This window comes from Astatotilapia calliptera, chromosome 20 (genome assembly GCF_900246225.1).
Source record: "Astatotilapia calliptera chromosome 20, fAstCal1.2, whole genome shotgun sequence".
NCBI lineage: Eukaryota > Metazoa > Chordata > Actinopteri > Cichliformes > Cichlidae > Astatotilapia > Astatotilapia calliptera.
The window spans coordinates 29,799,879-29,815,517 of record NC_039321.1 but is presented as its reverse complement, the minus strand read 5'-3'; the positions used below and the strand labels follow the sequence as shown (position 1 = coordinate 29,815,517).

The window sequence follows — 15,639 nt, the reverse complement described above, 5'->3', positions numbered from 1 at the left end:
GTGAAGAACTGTTTTATCCCAAACCAAAACATTTCCTAAACAAACCAAGTGAAAAATTAAAGTGAAAAAAAAAATGCAACAAAACAAAACAAACTGCAACTTTGCTGATCTATGGCAGTGCTGAATTAGCTTCCCCTTATATTAAATGTTTGTAGCACTTTACTACTGAGTGTTGAAGGTCAGTTTTAAGTAGAAAAGAAATAAAACAGAAGTCAAATTAAGATTATATCCATGTAGGTGGAAGGCAACATACGTCTATTTCCATTGTAATGTTATTTTGCATCTCTGGCTCTCTTCCCCAGCATCTTTTTCCTGTCTTCATCCCCTCGCCCCAAACAGGTGGCAGCAGATGGCCCCACCCCTCCCTGAGCCTGGTTCTGCTGGAGGTTTCTTCCTGTTAAAAGGGAGTTTCTCCTTCCCGCTCTCGCCAAAGCGCTTGCTCACAGGGGGGTCACATGATTGTTGGGGTTTTCTCTGTTTCTTTGTTCGTATTATTTTAGAGTCTTTACCTTACAATATAAAGCACCTTGAGGCAACTGTTGTTGTGATTTGGTGCTGTATAAATAAAATTGAATTGAATGAATTCGTATAAAAACAATGATGTACATTAGTTAACATTCAGAAGAGCTGAAGTAGATAACGAGTAGAAAATACCAACATGTTTTTCATTTTCTAAGTGACATTCCGACAATAAAGGCAAAATATCTCTGTTACTGTAAGGAAATGGTGCCTTTAGATTAGCAGTTTTATGTTGTGGGATGTCAACAAAAGATGAGCGTGTGAGCGAGTGAATACAGATCTGTACAAATGCAATAACTGCCTCTCTATTCTCACGGTTTCCTAGGTGCATAACACAGACTTGAAACTTCGGTTGTATTTTATTAATTGCCCAACGTTGCTCATTCCACAAAGTCTAATCATCTCTTAACGCTTAAACTCTCCTGTTTTCATATAGCATTTACAGTCAGAGCAGGCTGCGCTTTTACTCCCCTTCCTTTCTTTTCTTTTTCCTTTTGTTTGCCTTTATGTCTCTCTCTCACACTCTCTCTCTCTTCTCATCTTTCCACCTCTGGCTTTGCTGCCAGCCAGCCTCAGACACACCAGGGTTTCCCTTTCATTTGGTAGTGTGAGATGGGATGAGAGACTAGTGAGGGAAGGGGTGGAAAGATGATGAGCTGTCCTGATGAATGTAGTTAGAGAGAAAGTGCTGACGCAAAGGAATTAGAAGCTAGAAGAATTAGAAGAAACAACAAGTTTCACGCAGCAGTCATAGAGACCATCAGATAACCTGTCTGAAGTAAAATATGAAGTAAGCATGTCTATCATAGAAATAAATCGGGTGATTATGTTCCAGCATTATAGAGGATGATACATTTTTAATGACGTTCATGTGTGGATGCTTGGAACAGTGATGCCTAAGTATCTGCAAGAGTGGGAAGTTTAGTGTGTCGTTACTGTTAAATATCTCCAAAGATGCTATTGACTCTTAAGGTGCAAATTCTATATGTAGAGCAACTGGTTTAAATGTGTGGCTTTAACTTTATTACAGCACAGGTGAAGCCAAAGGGCAGATATGCTTCACCATATTTTCTAGTCTTTGGCTTGAAAGGTTGGTTTGGAAACATATTTGGCGATGCTTCATCTCCTGCTTTGCGTTTGTGTGGGAGCCCCGTCAAAAACCTGTCTGTTATGCTAGCAGTGTCCAAGCGTTCTTCTTTTTTTTCTTTTCATACCGCGCCCCCCTAGGGGGCGGGCCCCACACTTTGGGAACCTCTGCCCTATACTCACATATAGAAGTATCACTGGCTTATAACTGGAAGTAAGTACTACGCGTGTGTGTGTGTGTTTAAGTGGAATAGCTAACATGTACATTTTTAGTTTGTAAGGTGCACGTCCATGAGCAACCTCAAGGCTGTTTCAGATATTTTGAGTGTGCCATCTTTCCGTTTTCGTATTTTGCAGTAACATTCATACAAAAACTGCTCTGCAGAACTGCTTATTTTCAAGGATAAAGAGTTAAGGTTGATTTAAAAGAGTACCCATGTTGTGGACACAGAGAGCAGTTGCAAAAGTCAAGCTTTATTAACAAAAAAAACCTGATACAGCAAATAATTCATCTGTACGAAGGCCAACAAAAGCATGAGTCTACAGAAATCCAACCATGGAGGACAAACTGAAGAAAGATGCAAAACAAATTTAATGAGGGACAAATAGGGTTTCAGAAAAGCTGAAGAATACAGAGCTGGAATTAAAAAGTTACTGAAACAGCAAAGTGATTAAAACAAGACTGAAGGAAAGCTGAACATGCTGTTCATGTTGTGGATTCATCTCTGCTGATGGAAGTAAACAATTTTCTTTCTGTAGGAAATTACATTATTCAGTAAAGTCTAAAGTGTTGTGGTGGCTTGGATATACTTAATCTTTCAATCTGCATAAGCCTCAGTGACTACCTGGTAACCAGCTGGCAACAACTATGTTACTGGGGGAAAATGAGCCAGCTGGTTGAAGGTGGTTAAAAGAGGTTCCTGACAGTCGGTGTGAAACTGATTCAAGTCTAAAGATGGGACAAATGTTGTGAATGTGTATTAGGGAAAAATGTGTATTTCCCAACAAGTTGGCTGGTGGTTGCAGGAGGGTGATTATGATAAAATGACGGCACTGAAAACAGAACAGGTCTAGTGTGTTGCAGGTTGCCTGCATGGAAGATGGCTGCTTATCTGCTAACACTCACCAGCTAATTGAGAAGTGATAGTGAAAGGCAAAACTTTTACTTTGAATTCAGTCTCTGTCTCCGGTTTGTGTTGCACTTTTTGTTTAGCGATTAGTTGCTGAGTGTTTGTGTTTTCCATGCAAATGAATGAATGCTAATATTCTTATGACCAAAGCATTCACAAGGAGGTTTGTGGTGCACCTCCCTTTAAGTAGCTGACAAATGAAGTAGTGTGTTCAAAAGTTGAAACCAGTTCTCTGAGGATGAAATGGGGTGAAAACAAAGCTCATCAGTGTTGCTTTGCTCTTGATATCACTGGAAAAAATACAGCGGCATAGTTTGTCACAGCTAAATTGAACACGTGCTAAAATTTCTTTCCTGTGCTCCGTGCTGGAATATCTCTGTAACGGTAGCATAACTGTAATACTGAGTTACAGATTATACTGCAATGTGAGCCTGTAAAATGCCTGTGAAAGTCAACAGCACCGTGAATATAGCTCCATTTCTTTGATAATATTTCATGTTCATGTTTGTTTTTCCACAAAGTATGACCGTGCAAAGACACTGTTTCATTCTCAAGAAAGCTTATTTCAAAATGTGTTTTGGGGGATTTTCACTCGTCCCTCCACTGTTCCAAAAAAGCTGCGACAGTCTGTATCTGTCTAATTTTCAAGGTTTGCAGATGACGGCAGCGTCGGCATGCTGTGAACTGGCTGGTGGAGCCTGGTGTAACATATGGGACTGTCCGGTCTCTCACAGAGAGTAAACAGGCCGATAACAGACCATTTATCTAGATCTGTGAAACGACGTAGCTACAGCATTGATATAAACACCAACCATAACTCACACACATGCACACACACAAACGCACGGCTACGTGTTAAAGTAAAATATGTCTGACATTTATGAGTGTCCGTCCTTATTCCTCTGACAGGGAGAGAATTCAGACAGAATGAAATCCTCATCAACATGGCCGCTGTGCTATAAACCTCTCGTTTGCTGACTGACAAAGAGAAAACTGGAGGAAGGGGGGGGGGGGGGGGGGGGTTGGACTGAACACAGTCATTGTGTTTCTGCCTCTGTAGTGGTCTGCCAGGAAGACACAGAGAAGGAGAAAGAGAGACGACAGCTTTAGGCCAAAGAAATGAAAAGATGTTTGATTTGAGCTCCCCCACAATACACATTTGAAACAGCTGTAGGAGAGGACAAAAAGATGCAAATACTGACATAGGTAGCTTTCCAACCTCCGAGACAGAGTGGGTAGCAGAAAAAGGGAAGCAAATTATACAGATAAGTATGGAAACCCGGACATTCCTGGAGGGCTCTTGAAAAGTCGCCATCAGTCAGCAGTGAACAATTAACCAAAAAGGTTTAAAACTCGAGTGTCTCATGCACACGTACACACACATGCTGCCTCATCTTAATGCTTGAGTGGTAATGGTGTGTTAATACATCCGAACATATTAAGAATTTATATCAAATTCACCATCCTAATATCTTGCCTGGAGCACAAATTAGTACAAATTGTCTGCTGCGGGGTGGCAGCAACGGTGGCGGCAACGGTGGCGGCGCGCTTGCTAATATGTCAGGACATGCCATGTGTCACCAGGCTCCCCCTGTCACATGAACTAATATCCTGTGTGATTTAGCAAGACAGTAGTTGTGCTTGTGGTGTGGAGAGATAATTCCCTTGTTTGAACTGCATTAAAACTGCATGAAAATCAATGATGGAGAACCAGGGATGTGGTGTGGGTGACTAAGAGACAATCTGGCACAAGCTGGTCTCATATCAGTGAGGGTGATTAGTACAGAGATGGAGGAGAGGCGGGTGCTGGATAGGTATGTGGTGGAGGCAGATGGGAGTAGTTTGACAATAAAAAGCATAAATCACTTTGCTGAGGTGTAAGAGAGCGAGTTGCATGACAGAAGTGAAGAGAGAGCTTAATCCAATCAGAGAGCCATGAGTATTTAGGTGATGTTGAGGGTATGTTTTCTGCGTGCTTGTTTTCATGCTGATTGATCTAAAACGGTTGGATGATTTATGGCAAGGTATTTTTTATTTATTTATTTTCTGACAGGGATGAGCCCCTCTGTGTGGACGCCCACGGTATTTTCCTTTCACATTTAAATCCCGACGAGCCAGATGCCAGTGTTTTTCCCTCTCTTTTACACTTGTTATTTTTATCACATCGTGCATGCAGGAAATCCTGCTGCGAGCAAACACTTTCCAATTGTGGTCACTCACTCACTCACCCGCTCGCTTGTTCAGGGATGCTAAGCGGGGTGGGGTGTGGGGGGAACTAGGGACAGAGTGGATGCTGTGTCGAGAAAAAAAAAATCAATCTGCAGGCTGCATTTAGCCTGCACTTTTTCCAAGAGGAAGCAAGTTTTCTGGCTGATGTTTTAATTCTGATCACTTCCATTTGTTCACTTTGTGTTGAGCTTTCCCAAGAAAAATAACCGCATCAGTCATTTTTAGCAAAGGGTCATTAGTGACATACGTGGAAGCGACTCAGCCCTCTAGCTGCTGAAGGAATTATGACTCCAGCTACCGTGTATGAGCAGAGAGATTGAGAGCGGGGCAGAAAGGGAAATGAGCAATTATGAGATTATTGTTCTGTTGTCTAATAGTTAATGCATTTCTGTTGAGCTTTGGGAACGAGGAATATTCTCCATAAATGAGAAAAAAGTATCAACCGCTGCTCCATATTCTGATAATTGAATGCATGTTTTGATGGTCATTTGTTACAGTTGTTAAAAATGCTGTATGGCAATTAGTCAGAACGTGTTCTCCAAGCTACCCATGTGGAAAATAAAACCCAACTTATTTTGTTTCTAAATGTGTGCTTTATTCCATTCTGCCTTAAAAAATTGTATTTATTAAATTCTGGTTAGTGGGAAAGATTTATTTCCTCTCAGAATAGCCACGAGGAAAAAAAGGAGAATAAGATGTGTATCTCCCAAAGCTTAGCTACTTGTTTTTTCATTTTACTGATACCTTGGATGTTGCACAAGTCCTAGAAAAACTGCGCTCTGTGAGATGTTTTTAAATCTAGTCCCTCCGTAAATCCATTATACCAACGCTGAAGAAAAAGGATCAAATAAAAATCTTTCCTTCACAAAATGTTATTTCCAGGAATGTTTCTTATCCATAAATATGCAAACATATTTAGAATTCTAAATAAGTGCTTAAGATCAAGCATGTCCTCTATTGACAGCTTCTCTTCTTTCCTCCTCTCAGGTTTCCCCCCCACAGGACTCAGTGTTTATCATAACAGAGAGGGACATTAGTGCATGGGAGGAGTCAGGCTCTTTAGGGGGCTGCCATTGATCAGTCTATTTGTGATCAGCAAACACAATATGAGCACAGCGCAGCGAGTGCAGTGCTGATATAGTTCTTGTGTATCTACACTGGGGCACCGTCTCCTATCAGGAAAAAAAGCCACTTCCCTCCAGCACTTACAACTTCTATGAATTACCATCGCACAGAGATGCTGTGGCAGAAGATGAGGAGAGACGTGTGCTGGAGTCGTCGACACAGAAGTGAATAGAAAACAGGGTTGAGGGGAGAAGACACTAGTGGTCGAGTGTGCGTGCCTCCTTTCTCTCCATGCTAATTTTCTTGGCAGGCTCTTAAACAGAATTTTAATTTGCTCTGTGTTTATGATTCAGAACAAACGCTGCCATCTCAGAGGCCAATATAATCTAATTATTAATACAAATGCATGGACGTACATGCGCTGATGGGCACACACATGCACTAAGAAATGTATTTTGTATGTCTAATTAACTTGGCAAGCTTTCAGGACTAATTTTCCATTTCAAAATATGCTCTTTGTGAATAGAATAATACGAGCCTAAAGGAAAACCTTAAATATTTATACATACTTAATATGTGATGTATAGAGAACATCTAGAGTGTGCTATGGATGCTGAAAGTAGTTTCATGCTAATTTCTTGGCTGGAGCTGTGCCAGAAGGGTCAGAGCAGAGGGAAAATGAAAACACCTGAAGAACAAAATAATAATGATAACAAACATCTGATTTACTAAATTGTTTTTGTGCTGGTCAAACTTTAACAGCATGAAAAGCTCTGGATGCAATTAGAATATCGTGAAGCCCGCACCTAAAAGCAAACAAAACCAGAGGGGACGTTTACCTCGCTGGTATTTCTGTTCATCACGCCAGTACATTAACTATACCTGATGAGGGACTGTCAACTCCTGTTGCTGTTTTGCCAGCAAACCATCTCAGTGTTTAACATGAGGCACCAGATGTTGATGAGTCCAGATATCCCGTTCATTCCAAGAGAGGCTATGCACACAACACATACTGACAGTCACATTAGCCTGACTCTGGCTCTCACATGGAAGCAGTTTCTTAATATAGCTCTTTAAATTGTTAATTGATTAGTTTTGCAGCTATTTTCTTTACTTGTGATGTTACCAGCGCTGTAAATTTGACTGTTACCACTTTACCACCGTCATCATGTTTGCAGCCCTGCACGGTTGCTGAGGGCTTGACATACAGAAGGTGTCAGTTTCGGTATGCCTCACTGTATCAGAGTCAAAGCCGTCTCCTGCTGTGAAAACACAAACAAAGAATAACAGGGAGGAGACTGAGATGCAGCTGAGAACCGAGGATTCAGAGGAAGCTTGATGACTTATGACTACTTGTAGGTTGTAGAGATGAAGGTTACTGCTGGGGTTGGAGAGTACAGCCTGAAGACATCAAAACATGAATTAACTGCATAAAGTGTTGCTATAGAAACATAAGACCTATGATGAAATCTTGCATGTTTGCTGAGTTTTGGACTTTTCCCCAATTCTTTGGTTTGGTTGGTTGTTATTTACTTTAGTCTATCCATTAACAGGTCTATCAGTGCACACATGTTGTTAACCTCTTACTGAACTAGGGTCTCCTGGGGGTAGCAGCCAATCCCAACTGGCTCTGGGCAGTTGGGTTTACAAGGGGTGAGCCTTGCAATAGTGCTCTGATGATGGGAAAAAAAAGACAAATAGCGGTTACAGCTTGCAGCCAGCAGCATTTCTAAGTGTAAGTATTTTCCATCCTCCTTTTCCGATGAGCCTATGGGATTGATTAGAGGTTGCCTCATTCAAAGGATGAATCCATTGCCATGAGGTGCTAGGAGCAGCACTGTAGCAGTGACACAGCATAAATCAAATGTAAGTAGCCTAGATAGTGTTTTCAGTATATATATAATATAATATAAAAGTATAATATTACTACTTTGGGCTACTGAATTTATCTTTTCTTATAGCCATTGGTTCCTCATGATATTAGTTCATTTCTGTGTCCATTCTCCCAGGTCTTGTCTCCGGTCTGTCATGTTTCTATGTATGTTTATCCCCAAGTTCATGTGTCTTAGTCTGAGTCTGTGTGTGTTACTTCCTGTTTTATTTTCATAGTCCTCTGTCTCGGACGTGTTGTGTTTACCTTTTGTCTCTTTAGTCTGACATCCTAAAAAAGGTCAAACATGGTGGTGGTAATGTGATGCTCTGAAGTTCCTTTGATGCTTCAGGACCCGAATGACTCACTTATTATGTAATTTACTTTTGCACACAGGTTCAGGTAGGTTTTTCTTCCCTTAATAAATGAAATAATAATTTATATAAAATCAGGAAGGGTGCAAATACTTTTTCACTACACTGCTCGTTTTCCTGTGGCTCTCTAGTTACAGCTCCAGCATTCACAAAATGTTGCCCAGTGCCAGCTGGGACCTTAAAAGTAGCAGATTCAGTCACCTAAATCATACAGTGTCATATAAAAGGGTAACCAGTGACTTTTTCTTTCTACTTCTTTACAAGTATTGTGTTAACATTTGACAGATCCTGAAACACAAGGGCTTGAACTGTTTAAATATTTACAGCGCTAACTGGAAAGATTTGTGTTTCTATTTTGACAGGTTCCTCATACTAGATGTGCACGTACATTTGTGTCTGTGCTTGTGTATTTAACTCTGTTTGTGTGTGAGTGTCTGTGAGAGAGAAAGCGGGAGAGGTCCCCAGTGGCAGGAATGACATTTGAAAGAGGCACCCCACTGGGACCAAGACAGCTATCTCAGTACTTACACAGACACACACAGACACCCACACAGAGTGCCTGGTTGTTCTGAGTCGGGGCAATCTGTCCATCTGTTAGTCTGTCAGTTGCACGTCATCCTTAGTAAATGGGGTTAACAGCCACTGCTGTATTAAGAGAGGCAGGGATAACAAGTCCTCATGCCAAGGAGAAAAATACGGGTGGGGGTTGGGGGGGGGGGGGGGGTTAGAGAGGGAGTGAAATGGCCACGAAGATGAAAAAGCAGGAGAGAGAGAGGACGCATTGTAGAAAGTGTAAAAAATTCTCTGATTTAGAGCCTGTGATTGAGGATAATAGTTTCCTACCCTGCTGAGTTTGCTGTGGTGAGCTACGAGCAAGAGGGAGCAGAGGAAAAATGGAACGCTGAAGTGGCTAAGAGAGGCTGAGAAAAGGAGGGGTCATTTGTGAAATAGCAGTAGGGCGAGGTAAAGCAGATGAAACAAATGAGGAGGAGGAGAAGAAGGAGTAAAAGGCGGAGGGGTGTGTGAGAAAGAGATCGTGATGAAAGTAGGTGCCATTTTTGAAATAGAATGGGAATTTTCAGTTCTAGTAAATACACACACATTATGGTGCACACACATATACACTAAAGACGGCAACATTTCCATTTACATGTTTTTATTTTAGCACTAAATGCACAACTGAGCACAGCTTCTACGTGGATATGTATTTTGTGTGTGTATATTTAAACACATACACTGCAGTGTGTCGTGTTCTGAGTCATTTAGATGAATGTTTATCAGAGTTTATTGGAGGCTGTGGCCCCCTGCCTGACTCAATATCTGCCAAACTGGTAATTATTAAAATCTTGGCATAACACAGCCTCAAACTGTTGACACCTTCAGTTGTATTACTGAGCTAAGGACCCCCACCCCACCCCCACCCACATATGGTTTTCCAGAGCTGTTTCCACATGCGAGTACTAAATCCCTATGAAATCCAGTTCTATGAAGTGTGCCCTCTTTTTATTTGAGAAAAAAAGTTCTCAACACTGTAAAGCCTGCAAGTGCAGCAAGCTAACCAAAAAGAGCAGTTCTGCCAACAACATATCCACCATCAACAGCAGCTGTGTGCACTGAAAGAAATTTGTGTGTGTGGTCCTCCACAGAAGAGTCCCAAGCAAACACGGAGTGCACGCTTCCTGTCTTTGTCCACTTTACTTTTCAACACCCAAACCAAACACCCCACCAAGTTCAATATCTCAGGCTACTGAAGGGAATTACCAAACCACAACGGCTAATTAAATGCACATTCTTTCTCTACTGCAAAGCAGACTGCTATGAAACAAATACATTCAACTACCTAAAACAATCCTTAAAAGTATTCAGCAGCATATGTTGATAGTCACTGTTAAATCCAGAATTTAATTTAAAGTCCTTCTTCTTGCATGCAAGGTTTTAAATAATTTTTTAAATAATCAGGCTCCATTCAATTCAATCCAATTCAGTTTTATTTATACAGCACCAAATCGCAACAACAGTTGCATCAAGGTGCTTTAGACCCTACAATAATACATACAGAGAAAAAATGAAGTGCTCTACTTTTATGATTAGGCTTAAAACGTTCCTTTTTCCTGAAGCATAAAAGTCTTTTTGCTGCCCCTCCCTTAGCCTGGTTCTGCTGGAGGTTTATTCCTGTAAAGAAGGAGTTTTTCCTTCCCACTGTCGCCAAGTGCTTGCTCATTGGGTGTTTGTATGATTGTTTGGGGTTTCTCTGTAATATTGCAGAGTCTTTACCTTACAATATAAAGGGTCTTGAGGTGACAATTATTGTGATTTGTCGCTATTAACATAAATTTGAATTTAAATTGAACTGAATTGAAACAAAAAGTTTTAGTATAAGGTAAGGCCCCACCTTGGCTAGGGAAAATGCACATTCTCCAAGCAGTTGGCAAGTGATTGATCCTCCTTGCAACTAGTCACTTGAAGAATGCCACAGTTGCCCGAAGGCTGCAGGAAAGACAAAAACCCGTCTCCAAACACTTGCCCAGAACTCTCTGAGCAGCAGTGGAACTATGAAAAGTACAACACAAACCTAACACGGTGACTGTTTGCTTTTAAAGTAGATGTGGTGCCTTTTTAAAATATTAGTTTAATCTTTTACTTGGAAGGGCAACAGTTTCAGTTATGCTAAATAGACTGGTACTCGTATATTATTCTTCTACTCCAACTGAGCACTCAAAGTGCTTTTTATTACAATCCTCGTTTACTCACATATTCATGCAACAGGCTACTTCACCATGCAGACTGGAGTTGAGAATGATTGGACGACCCACTCTACCTCCCGAACTTGGTGGTTAGTAAGCGACTGTTTGCAGACGAGTCAGTACCTTCCAGGATTACTGCTTTTTCCTTGTGGCTTTTCTGTGGTTTAGCAATTGATCTCACAGCAACTGCCAGCAACCTCTAGCAATCACTCACCAGCTGCTCCTCTAAATGGCGGTTGGCAGATGGTCACCAATCAGTCTCAAGCCCTGTGTGACTGGGATCAAAATCCTATTTTAGGATTTCACAGTGCGAGATAAATAAAGACGAATGCTGCCCATGTTATTAAATATGAAATCAGGACTTACAATAAAGCATCCTCAAAATTATGTCAAATAAACAAGTTATTCCCAGAAGATCTTTAACTTTTTTTCAGCAGTGTTACTACCACCGTTTCTGTTTAAACCACAAATAACTTCAATCAAAACAGTTCTAATAACCAAACTATTCGATCAGGGAGAGTCACTTCATATGTTTTCACCTTTGACGCTTTCTGTGTGTTCAATAAATAATCAGTAATTTTAAAACTATAAAAACATTAATGAAAACATGACTCAAATAAAGTAACACATAAAACACAGCAGTTTAGCTACAAGGCAAAGAATGAAGAAAATAAAGAAATGGCCTGCCAGAAAAAGAAAAAATCACTTCTGTCGTAGGTTTTACGTCAATCTTTATTTTACCATGTGTCTCAAATTATAATAATAACCAAATTAATTGAATTAATTAACATTAATATGTGTGTTCAAGACCCAGTGAACCTTTACATTCCTTCGGTAGAATCCACATCCTGACCACCTTTTACTCCCCTCCTGCTGAGCTCTGTGTGCGGCTGCTCTTACTAATGCTGAGTCAATTACTACTGCAGGTGCCGAGCCTAAAAATGGGCCAAGGGTTGTGTGCGCCTGTGGGGGGTTCAGTTAAGGTGTTTACTCTGTATGTGTTCATTTTCCTTGGCTTTGTATCTGTCAAGCTTCTAAGAAGAAGAAAAAACAATTAGTTCTACAAGAAGGAGAAGGGAAAATGGAAAATAAGAGTTATTCAAAGAAAGCTCTAAAGCCCACATGCAATCTATACACACTCCATGTATTCTGAGTTAGGGGAAGGAACTGTGAGGAAAGATGATGAAATGATTATGAACATTATGCAGTTGTTATAGGATATATAATGTAACATTTTAGGATGTATAATTATAAAATAGTTCATATTTGATGAGGAGAATGCACATCATCATGAAAGTCCATATAATTTGTGTTCTGGAGAACTTGACTGCATTGTGCAAATGTCTTTTGTCAACCCTCATTTCTTTATATTTTGCAAGGAAAATGGGAAACAGTCGAAGCGATTTAGTGAAATGTGCAAGCGTAAATGGAAATACAGCATTTTAAACTAAATAAAAAGAATCTCTAAAATGTTACTGCTCAAGACTGTGAAGAAAAGGTTTAAAGCAAACACACCATTAATTGTCTTACATGCAGTCTAACACAATCCAAAGTCGGTTGCTGATGAGGGGTCATGTTATACCCAAAATACACCAAGACCCAGTGGGCTTATGCGCACACTGTGTGAGTCAACAGAGGGAAGGTCAAGCGAATTGTCCTTCAAGGTGCCTGAATGTCCATCTGTTACTCAGCATTCCAACCAGTAACTACAGTAGTTTAATATTTGACTTGAGACTGAATTATAATTAATTTCTACAGAAGAATTTTTTTTTTTTTGAAAAATCTCCAAATGCATGCAGATATTTCTTCTATAGGAATCGAAATATCAGTACAATCTGTTCGGTGGCTGGTTTTGCACATCAAAGTGTTGGACTGATGGACAGCCAGATGGACAGATCAGTCAACAATTATCTTTACCCTTTGGCCTAACTCCTAGTGCTACAAAAAGAGAAATCTGAAAGAAAGATGAGAGAGAGATGGGAGAGAGACAGAGTGCTTTTCACAGAGATATTAATTGGACTGGGCTTTGCAGGACTGCTGCTTTGTCTTTTTCTCATCAACAGAGCAAATTAAGAACTTTTCAAATATTTGTTAGCCTGCTTAACATATTCACTGGGTCGTTCACTGCAACTTGCCTCATTTTTAAATGCTCTTTAAACAAAGTCATTGTTTTCTGCTTTAGTTTTCATTGCCATGCAGTGCGCACCCTTTGTTGCACCCTGGGCTGACTCTTTGTAATGGAAATAACTGCAACTTGCAACAACTGTTTGAAAAGCCAAAACACACACACACACACCGAAGTTCACAGCTGAAAGACTGAACATGTATGTGCATTTGCTGCACATCACGCACACGTGAAAAACAAAGTCGAACGCATCTGAACACATGAGCAGATTCACTGTAATTACATATTGCGTGTAAGCTGTCAAACTTGCACACAAACAGTCGCACTGCATAGTTGCACACAGTGCTCCTGACAAGGCTTATTGTTTGTCCTTGACATTTTCATGTATTTGATGAAAGGCTGGTATGAAAGGGCCATGTGTTGGCATCACAAATCTTCAAATGTGGAGCGATTTCTTTGTTCCCTCTCTCTTAGCTGACTCAAGGGACTTCTGTGCTCGGGGTTGACTTGTTAATTAACCACATGGCTGACTGATTCAAATGTGTGTATAGAAATTTGCACACAAAGTGGTAGTTACAGGAGATGTGAAGGGACTTTCCAAATGTACCCTTCATTAGTACTGCAGCAAACTGGAAGTGCAACCAAACAGTATATGGAGAAACACTCATTATTATTCCTTCCTAAGTTACTATTTTAATAGATAGATAGATGGATAGAGAGATGGTCATAAATCTAAGCATAAACTGCATATTTTATGGCTCATCTTTAAATATGTTTTGCTTAATTTTTAAATGGATGGACGGATCAAATACTTAACTTGTCCTACAAGGTCAGCGATCCAAGAAGGTATTCTCAGTGCTGATATTTTTTTAATATCTTGTAATGGTCTGTGTTTGTCTGGGTCAGAGAATGATGTCCTTGTTCCCCAACATAGTTTACAAAGAGGTCATTAAGGGGAAGGGCAGACCAATTGTGATGGCCAGTTGTATTTCCTTGTCTTTTTCTATGGTTGCTTATGCGTTAAAGTTAGCAAACATAAAGCAAAATCTTTGTTTTTCATTCTCAGTGCATGTGAAGGCGGGGACGTGTGAGGTGATTGCTGCCCATCGCTGCTGCAACAAGAACAAGATCGAGGAGAGATCTCAGACTGTCAAATGTTCCTGCTTCCCTGGACAGGTCGCCGGCACTACTCGGGCCATGCCGTCCTGTGTCGACGGTAGGTGTCACTTTATTGGTGTTCGGGTATCTTTTGCGTGCGCTTGCGTAGTGCCGCTGCCTGATGTGCACCTGTTTTGAATGTTGGCTAAAATGCCTTAGTATGGATTTGAACTCATCATATGTTTTCTTTGTCATGCATCTCAGGCAGAGCACTAAAGTTCAGATTGCTTTAATCGACTCTGAAAGAAAAAAGTGAACACTGCATTAGCAGATGAGCACATTTATGAAGATGAGTGCTGACAGTCAGGCCACACGGAGGAGCAGTCAGTATCAGGAGAAGAGATGCTAGAGTTAGCAAGAGGTTATTTGAAAGAGACTTTGTTCAATGCAGGTGCTACATATGACCAAGCCCCCTGTGTGCTGCAGTAAACTGAAAAATCTAAGAATTGATACACGACCAGGTAAACCCTGATTTACGGGCCAAGGCATAGAAGCCATCAGTATTCTCTTGGCAGCGTTTCTGTGTACTGGTAGCCAGAATACTGACTAGAAATGCATGGAAGCAAAGTGAAGCCTTTCTCCCACTGCCCGTTTTCTGTGCTGTTTCAGCAGACTAATTTATTACATACACTGCCTCTGTCTGTTATATTTTTGTGATGAATTCAGAAACATTCTGAATATGATGGATTGCGTGGGGTTATATTCTGAACACAATCAATTCAAAAGTAATTAAATGTTTGCTTCTCAGGTAAACCTTAAAGGTGCAAGAAACAAAAATCTGAACTATTCCAGACAGAAAAGGGAACGTCTTCATCGCAGTAGATAAAAAATGGAATCTTGTGTTGTTCCACAACTATACTACAGCGCCATGGTCCTGAATTATTGTCTATTAATGTAATGTTGATACTGAATGTACCAGACATATGTTAAACTGCTTTCATTCAACCTATTTATGCATGCATTATTTGCATTATTTATGTATGCACTCACACCAATCAACTAAAGTTTGGACAAATATTAGGGTTTTATCACAAAAAGAAGTCCACGCTGCTCCCTAACTTTAGGTGCTCCTGCTGCACAAACCCCAGTCTTGGTGTGAGATATGAGCATACATATTCGACACATCCACAATCAAACCCAACCACCTCCTGCTGACTCCGATATATTTCATAAATGTGCTTCTTAATTTCCAAAGGTAATCCAGCAAGTGATTATCTTGCAGCTAAATTTAACAATTTAACTGTGAAGAAACTTAATTTGTAGGAGATGGGGTTGGACAAATTCTAAAATGGATTATAATGAAGCAGCTCAGGAAAAATGCACCATGAAGAGGAAATCT

The 15,639-nt window shown here is 40.4% G+C and overlaps 1 protein-coding gene across 1 annotated transcript in view; it reads left to right on the top strand.

Moving 5' to 3' along the window:
* LOC113013022 (protein FAM19A2-like) overlaps nt 1–15,639 on the top strand; it is a 96,049-nt gene that overhangs the window by 67,590 nt on the left and 12,820 nt on the right. Inside the window, exon 3 of the mRNA XM_026153555.1 lies at nt 14,209–14,358. Coding sequence (XP_026009340.1) covers nt 14,209–14,358 — 150 coding nt within the window. The remainder of the gene's footprint in view (nt 1–14,208; nt 14,359–15,639) is intronic.